General features: G+C 48.0%; 1 protein-coding gene across 2 annotated transcripts in view; it reads right to left on the bottom strand.

The window, feature by feature from the left end:
* Positions 1-8,171, bottom strand: part of MPP2 (membrane protein, palmitoylated 2 (MAGUK p55 subfamily member 2)) — a 29,958-nt gene that overhangs the window by 5,040 nt on the left and 16,747 nt on the right. For both annotated transcript variants that reach the window (XM_010832482.1, XM_010832483.1), the window contains exons 4-10: positions 2,869-3,021; positions 2,606-2,755; positions 2,062-2,289; positions 1,163-1,294; positions 964-1,069; positions 814-882; positions 432-593 (exon numbers count right to left, since the gene is read on the bottom strand). In XM_010832482.1, the coding sequence (XP_010830784.1) occupies positions 432-593; positions 814-882; positions 964-1,069; positions 1,163-1,294; positions 2,062-2,289; positions 2,606-2,755; positions 2,869-3,021 (1,000 nt within the window). The remainder of the gene's footprint in view (positions 1-431; positions 594-813; positions 883-963; positions 1,070-1,162; positions 1,295-2,061; positions 2,290-2,605; positions 2,756-2,868; positions 3,022-8,171) is intronic.

Genomic DNA, 8,171 nt, shown 5'->3' with positions numbered 1-8,171 from the left:
GGGCAATATGCAGCCCAAAGCCACACAGCAAGGCCAAGCACACATGGGTCAGCACTCAGGTTCCTGCCTCTAGGAACCAGGAGCTTTCATACCCCAGCTGCCTCTGTCACCAAGAAGCCCTGTCTTATACAAGCCCACGTGCAGCTCATAGCTCTGTTTCACTATGGGCTTTCAGCAAGTGAAACGTGAGGGAAGAAGAGGCAAGGCTAGCACCGCCCACCTGGCCAATGGGTCCTGAGACAGCTCTCTGCGCCCTCCCAGCCTGCAGTTCCCACGCTCACCCATAGAGGGCGCACACCCTACACCTCTCGCCCAAAGGTATCACTTCACCTGGGGCAGATGCCCGTTTAGAGGACCGGCCCTGGACCCCAGGGCTGCCCCTGCTCCCTCGCCCCCAACCCCCCACCCAGCAGGACCCGGTTCCCACTCACAGGGCACTGTGGTGCCGTAGCGATCTGGATCCCACATGATGAGTTTGTTCTTCAGGCTGCGGCGGCCCACGCCCTGAGCCCCAATCAGCACCAGGGTTTTCCGGCGGAAGGGGGGCATGCGGGCCACCTCCTCATAAATGAGCAGCTCATGGCGGTCAAACTCTGGACACAGGGAGATGGCACTGCTCATCAGGTGGAGGGGGTGCGGTTGGGCTCTCAGAGAGGCCGAGGGTAAGAGGGCTGGGGCCAAGGGCAGCAGGGAGAAACCAAGCAGGGCTTAGAGACAGGACTGGCAGCCTCAGAACCAAGAGATGCACCAGTTATTGGTGGGGAAAAGGGGGCATTAGAGGCGGACAGGGGGAAAGGGGCACCCAACACCCACCTGCATTCTTGGTGGTCAAATACATCATTCGCTTCTTTTTCTTTCCTGAAAGGCTGCCACACAGGGTCCCTGGCCATAAGGAGATGGACCAGTGAGGCCAGGCAGGGCCATGTCAGATCTCAGATTTGGGGTCTTGGGGAAAGACTGTACCTGAGGTGGGTGTCAGTTCCAGGTCCCGCTTGACAAAGGCTTTCCGCTTCTCCTCCAGCAGCTGGCTGGGGATGAGCCCTGCACTGCCCCCTTCCACATGGCATGCCTAAAATGACCATGGACAGAGATCTGCCTAAGTGAGCCCTCACCTTCCTGACATGCTATGCCTGGGGAGACTACATGGGCGACCAGTACTCACCTGCCACCAGTTGGCATCATCCTGGTTTACAATCTGAAGCAGGTCCCCAGCACTGAAGCGCAGGCCTGCCTCCTTGCAGGGGATCAGGCTGTCTCGGGTTGGGTCATAGTCAAAATGGCATTTCACAAATACCTGGCCAGGGATTTGCCGAGAAGAGTTAAGGGCAGAAGCAGGGGAAAGCTAGAGGGGTCGGAGCCCTGTCCCGTTGCCATCCCCTATGCCCAGAGTGGGAGCTGGGAGTATCACACAGTCCCCCTCTTTTCACAAAGATGAGAGCCTGGCACTGCCCATCTAAAGGCATGATGCCTGAAGGCCTGCCCAGCCCACCTCCCTAGTACCTCCCTTTGCATTCAGAACAAAAGGACTCAGAAGCACAGGGGATCTGCTCAGGCCTGGGGTATGCGTGACCCTAATGCAGGATCCCTCTGTCCCCCCTACACCGTCTCCTCCCCAAGAGGAGAGGGCTTTGACAAAAAGCCAGACAACCAGTAGAAGAGATGGGCAGAGCAGCAAGACCTCCACAATCCACCAGCCAGGAGGCAGCTGTATGGGACACGAGACCACCCGACGCTGAGCACCCTTGCATACACATAGGCACATAGTGGGCTGCAGGCAATGCAGGAATTCACTTGTACACTTGGGTACCCCAGGCTTTAGATGGGCGCATTTCCCTTGCACATGCGCATGAGTGCTCAAGACTAGGACAAGTATGCAAGCGTGTTCACAAGGTGCACAGGCCTGTAGGTGGCTGGATCTGCCAGGTCCCGCCCCCCTCTTGCTCTGAGCACACTGATTGGAGAGGAGCCGCTCCCACCCTGAGGCCAGTGACCCTGGCAGCTGGGAGGCTCAGCCACCCCCTGGGCCTTGTGCTGGGGGTAGAGCCTGGTGCAGGGGCCCACCTGGCGGGGCAGATGGGGCTCCTGGTAGCTGGGCAAGATCTTGAGGATGACGCTGCCGCTGGCGCTGCGCAGGAGCTCCTGCAGCGCACGAGGGTCGCTGCCTACCGGCTGCCCGTTCACCTCCTTGATGATGTCGCCCACGTGTAGGAGTCCTTGTTGGGCCACCATGCCCCCATGCAGAATGCGCGCGATCACCAACTCGCCACCCTCCACGCGGAATGTCACGCCCTGGGAGACGGAGGGCAGGTATGTGAAGCCCCAACTGCTCCAGGTCAGAATCTTCAAATGCGTGTCCTAAGAGCCCCTCCATTCTACCCTTCCACCCCAACACTTACGGCCACTTTCTCTGCCATACTCTCCCCAACTCTTCACCTCCAGGAGCACTAAAGGACCAAAACTGGGCAGAACAGAGATGTGTGCGCACGACCCTGGACAAAGCTGACCTTGTCTTCAGGCCTCCCCTGACCCGACTTGATCCCGCTGCTTACTCTCAACACCCTCCCCCCCCCAAGATTTCCCCTCTGGCGCGGTGGGGCATCCTCACCAGATGCTCTCCAGCTGTCTTGCGGATGCCCACCATGCGCACAGCATCAGGAGGCACAGGCTGGTTGCTGAATGTGGGGTCCAGGCCAGGGCTAGGGGGTGGTGTCTCATAGGTCTTTGAGGCCACAGAGTCGTGCGTCTCCAGGAGGGACTGGAGAGGTGGGAGGAAGGGGAGGAACCATGGGGAAGTGCCCTGAGGTCCCTTCCCATCCCAGTCCTAACTTCCTGCCGGCCCCACCCCAGGAACCTGGGGGAGGACCAAACCTGGAAGTGGGGCTCCTGGAGGATGCGGGCCAGCTCGGCCGCGGTGCTGCTCTGCTCCGCCAGCTGCGCCAGGTCCCGAAGGATTTCCTGCACCAGCTCCAGGTTGTTGTCTCGCACTGCCTCCAGCTTCGTCTCCTCCAGCCGCTCATGGGCCTGAGGGTAGGGGTGGAACAGGTGAGGTCTGATGCCTCCCCAAGGGCCCCAGGGTACCAAACCGTGCCCTGTCCTCCATTCTCAGGCATCTTCCCACCCCTAGATCCGGACTTTAGACCCTACCCACAGCACTGCTCGTGGTATTAGCCTCACTCACTGAGATATAAGTACACTCACAAATATGCACATGTGCCCTGCTATCTCCTTTCTCCCCCAAGAGCGATTGGGACCCAGTTTAGGGAAGAGAGAATCCAAAAGATAACACCTCATTTCCATCTCTTGCCACAGAGAGCCATTAAAGTCATCAAACTGTCCCCAGCCACCAGAACCCCGTAAGTATGTGAGTTCAAGGACAGCTTCTCCCACCCAATATCATGGTAGGGTGGGGTCTTGGACACCCCATGGTCTAGGATAAGGAAGCCAGGGAAGTGAAGTAGCTTGTCCAAAGTCACAGGGACTCATACGTGGGTCTCCAAGCCCTGAGCTCAGTGTTCCCAGTGAGGAAGGGGACAAGATGTCAGGACATGGCACCAGGAGAGGGCTCTGAACCTACTTGTTGCTCTACTGACTCTGGGCTCCATGAGAAAAGGGAAAAGGAAGTCTCTGCCAGTGACCAGCCCAGCAGGGAGAGTTATGTCAAGTATGAAGAAAAGAGTCCCTTTCAAGGATATATATGGAGACTTTCTTTGCCCTCTCAATCATTTGGAAGATAGTTGCAGAGACAAAGTGCTTCACCCCAAAGTACTTCAGCACGCACCTCCTAAGAACAGGAGATCTGGTATGTAAACTACAATACCATTATCACAGGCGAGAAGCTCAACACTGCACACCAATATAATATTATCTAATAGATAGTCCATGTTCATGTCACTATTGCCTTAAAAATATTCTATAGGGCTTTATTTTTCTGATCCACAGTCTAATCAAGATCAGATGTTAACTTTGGTTGTCACATCCTCTTAATTTCCTTTAACCTAGAACAGACCCTTTAGAACATTTTTAAAGAGTCCAGGTCAGTAGTTTGTGGAGTGCCCCACAGCTGGATTTATCTGTTGTTTCTACATGTTTAGACTCAAGTTAATCTTTGTGGCAAGAGTTCTGTATAAGTGATCTTAAGGTTTCCCCACACTTTGAGACCATGTGACTATTCGGTTCCCCATTAATCATTCACTAATGGATTTAGTCTCCATTTATGGCTTTTGCCTGAATCAATTGTTATTATGTTGGGGTTGCAAAATAGTCATTATCTAACCCCATTATTCCTTCCACATGCATTAGCTGGCACTCTATTATAAGAAAGAGCTTTTCCTTTCCCCTCCCACTCCTCCTCCTTCTCTCTCGTTCTGCATCACTATGAACTTTTTTATTCAGTGTGTTCTAATCCATCATCATTGTATCTTCATTGTCTCAGTTTACCCCAAATTTGTCCAGGGGAGCCCGCAGCGTGCCTTTTGACTTGTTCCCATTATGAGCGCCTTCTTCCTTCCATCACCAGCTCACCTTGTACTTTCCCTACTCCAGATGTGGAATCAGCGATTTCCCCAAGGAAACCTGATTCCTTTTGCTGGGGAATGGTATTCAGAAACCAAGATCTGGGCACTCAGGGCTCACTGATTCTGGGTGTCATTACTTCAGTAGACATTAGCTAATACTGACTGTTCTAATTAAAATCAAACTCTACACGATTTTCCTTGCCTTCTCCCATTCCATATTTGTATCTCCTTTCTCCTTTGGTGAGAATTTTCTCCCAAGAACTTTAATATATTTACTTATTTATTCTGTCCTTCAATGTTCAGAAAGTTTCAGAATTGCTAAACTATTACTGCTACCTATCACCTTAGTTATCACCTTCTGTATATTTTATCCAAGTAAAAAATCAAGACTTATCTGCATTCTTTTTGTCCCCAGAATAGTTTTTAAAAACTTACAATGTTAATGTAAATATTCTATATCTGGGCTGTCTATTGTGGTAGCAACTAGCCACACGTGGCTGTTGAGAAATACGACTAGTACAACTGAGAAACTGAATTTTTAATTTTATATCAGCATTTAGCTTAAGTATTTTAATTTAAGTAAAGTATTTAAATAAGTACCCACATGGGGCTGGCTAGTGGCTACTAATATTAAATATTACAGGCTTAGTAAATATCCCACTTAAGGCATATAGTCAGAATTTTGTGAAGTTACTTAATTCCTTTTTCTGTTCTGCTAACAATTTGATATATGAATAGATTCACTTATCTGCACTTAATTTCAGGGTTAGATTTTTTTCATTCTTTTGAAATTTAATCTTATTTTTAATATGTACAACATTCACATGGCTGCTATCTTAAATCTATATAAAAAGTAAACTCGAAAAGTCTTATTTCCATCTTCATCCCTTCTACCCCATTCATACCAACACTCTAAAAGACATCATTTTCATTAGTTTCTAGTTTATTCAGTCTGTGTTTTTTCTACAAAAATAAATAAATATTTCCCTTTCTCTCTTATATAAAAGGTATGTGTACTCTTTGATACTTTGGGGTTTTTGTCCATTTAAGTGGTTTGGTTTGCTGTTTGGGTTTCTTTTTGTTGTTTGTTCTTGTTTTTTGGCTGCACCACACAGCATGCAGGATCTCAGCTCCTCAACCAGGGATCAAACCCATGCAATGGAAACAAGGTTTCTTAACCACTAGACCACCAGGGAAGTCCCTGTTTTCTTATTTAACAATATGCTCTGGAATCACTCTGTGCTGCTCCATGGAGATCTTCCTTTATTATTGTTATCTTTTAATCACTGCATTTGTGTGATTTCATGACTGGAGTACCATAATTTGTTCAACTACTCTCCATAGGTATGGAGGTTGTTTCTAATATCTTACTATTGCAAATAAAACTGCAGTGAATAGCCTTGGCATAGCCATTCTATATTCGCAGAGTAGATCGTTCATGTAAATTCCTAGAAGTCTTGCTGGGTCAAGCAGTAAATAAATATGCGGTTTTGTTAGATACTGACAAACTGCCCTCCATGGGGCTGGTGCCACTTTGTCTTCCCAGCAGCATTAGAAGAGAAACTTTCCTGAAGCCTTGCCACCAGAGCGTGTGATCAAACCCTTGAATGTCTGCCAACCACATCGATGAGAAGCCATCTCACAGTGGGGCTTAATTTGCATTTTGCTTATTATGAGTGAAGCTGAGCATCTCTTCGTATGTTTAAAGGCCATCTGTATATCTTTTTCTGTGATCTGTCTGTTCACGTCTCCTGCCAATTTTTCCATCAGATCTTGTTTTTTCTTTTTCTCACTTCTTAAAACATTCTCTATATTAGGAAGATATGCCCTTTATCTGTAATACCTCTTGCAAATATTTTCCCCCAGTTTGTCATTTATCTTTTGACTCAGCTTATGTTTTTTTGTCACTGCAAAAACTATGTATTTAATTTAGTTTAATTTATTAATATTTTATGCATCCAAATTTCAAGGCATAGTTTTAAAAAAAGGCTTTCCTTTACACACAGATCCGTGTTTTCTTCTAGGATGTATATAGTTTGTTTTTTCGATCTCTGACCTGCTTGGAAGTTTATTCTGATGAATGGTGTGAAGTATGGATCTGCTTTGATATCTTTCCAAATGACTGTCCAGGTATTACAACACCATTTAATAAAAATCTGTAAGAAAATTATTGCTTAATTTTCTACATGTAATAATGGTAGTGCAAATATTTTTTAAGAACTTTTAACTACAAATATTGAAATACAGATAAAATTGTGTCTGAAACTTGCTTCAAAATAATTCAGGAGAGAGAGAAGGAGGTGGAGGTATGGATGAAACAAGATTGTTCTTGAGTTGTTCAGTGTTGAACTAGGGCAACGGATGATGGGGGTTCTGGAAACAGTTTTGAAAATTTCCATAACAGAAAGTGTTTCAAGCCCATGAGATGAGGAAATTTTAACAACATCTCATAAGGATACTCTGAGGATTTGATGAGATGGGTACAGTGCCTGGCACACAGCAGTTGCTCAATAAAGGCTAGCTCCTTTTCTGTCTTCTCTACCCCAAACAGGCCAGGGACACAGCTTCCCATTTAGGGGGGCCCCCTAAATCATCCTCCCCTGGGAGGGCAGCCTTTCAGAGTGACTCCCACAGCCCGGCTGGACAGAGCGTTCCTGCTGGGGAAACAGACAACTGAAGGGGCAAAGAAGTAGTACTCGGAGACCGTTACGCCTTGATGATCCTCAGAAGCCAGAGGGCAGAGAAATGCCCCAGAAGTTCCTACCAAACGCTGTGTGATCTTCAGTCATTAACTCAGCACAACCCACGGAGGCCCTGGCTCTGTTACCAGTGTCTAGACAATGCTAAGAGCCCAGGGCCCCAGGAACCGTGTTTCAGGAATAAACGAAGGCACTCAGATCTGCAGCCCCTTCACCATGGCGACTCCAGCCAGGCTCCTTCCAGTTAATGGGGGCTAGCTCTGGCCCAGGTGACATGAGCAGCCTAGAGATTGTCCGTTTTAGCTTTAGCATCTTCTGCTCTATGGATGCGGGCATCAGGTTTCCCGAGGAGCCCTCACCTAACCAAGCAGGAAGACAGTGTATCTTCCAAGTCATTACCTCCCATCTTTTACTTAATGACCCCTCTCCCTAGGCTGATCCATTCCCACCCCTGTGGCTGGCCCTGGAGATCTTCCCCACAGACAGAACACAACTCTCCAAGCTCAACCTTCATGGGCCAGAGGAAACTTGAAACATTTAATCATTCCTATACAAAAGAAACACTACCAGCAGGCTGATTGACCAATACTGAGAACACCCAACATATATCACAATTTGCAACACTCTTTTCTGGGACTTTCAGAACTCAGAATTGGATTAATCATATCCTTTGCTCATATGTTCTCATCCTTGGTTCCTGCATGACTTCTTTTTAGTTAGCTGCTATTAAACTGGGTTCCAGAAAAACATCTATTTCTGCTTTATTGACTATGCCAAAGCCTTTGACTGTGTGGATCACAATAAACTGTGGAAAATTCTGAAAGAGATGGGAATGCAAGACCACATGACCTGCCTCTTGAGAAACCTGTATGCAGGTCAGGAAGCAACAGTTAGAACTGGACATGGAACAACAGACTGGTTCCAAATAGGAAAAGGAGTACGTCAAGGCTGTATATCT

Source organism: Bison bison, unplaced genomic scaffold (assembly GCF_000754665.1).
Source record: "Bison bison bison isolate TAMUID 2011002044 unplaced genomic scaffold, Bison_UMD1.0 scf7180017861046, whole genome shotgun sequence".
NCBI lineage: Eukaryota > Metazoa > Chordata > Mammalia > Artiodactyla > Bovidae > Bison > Bison bison.
The sequence above is the reverse complement of the archived record's forward strand: the minus strand, read 5'-3'. Positions and strand labels throughout refer to the sequence as shown.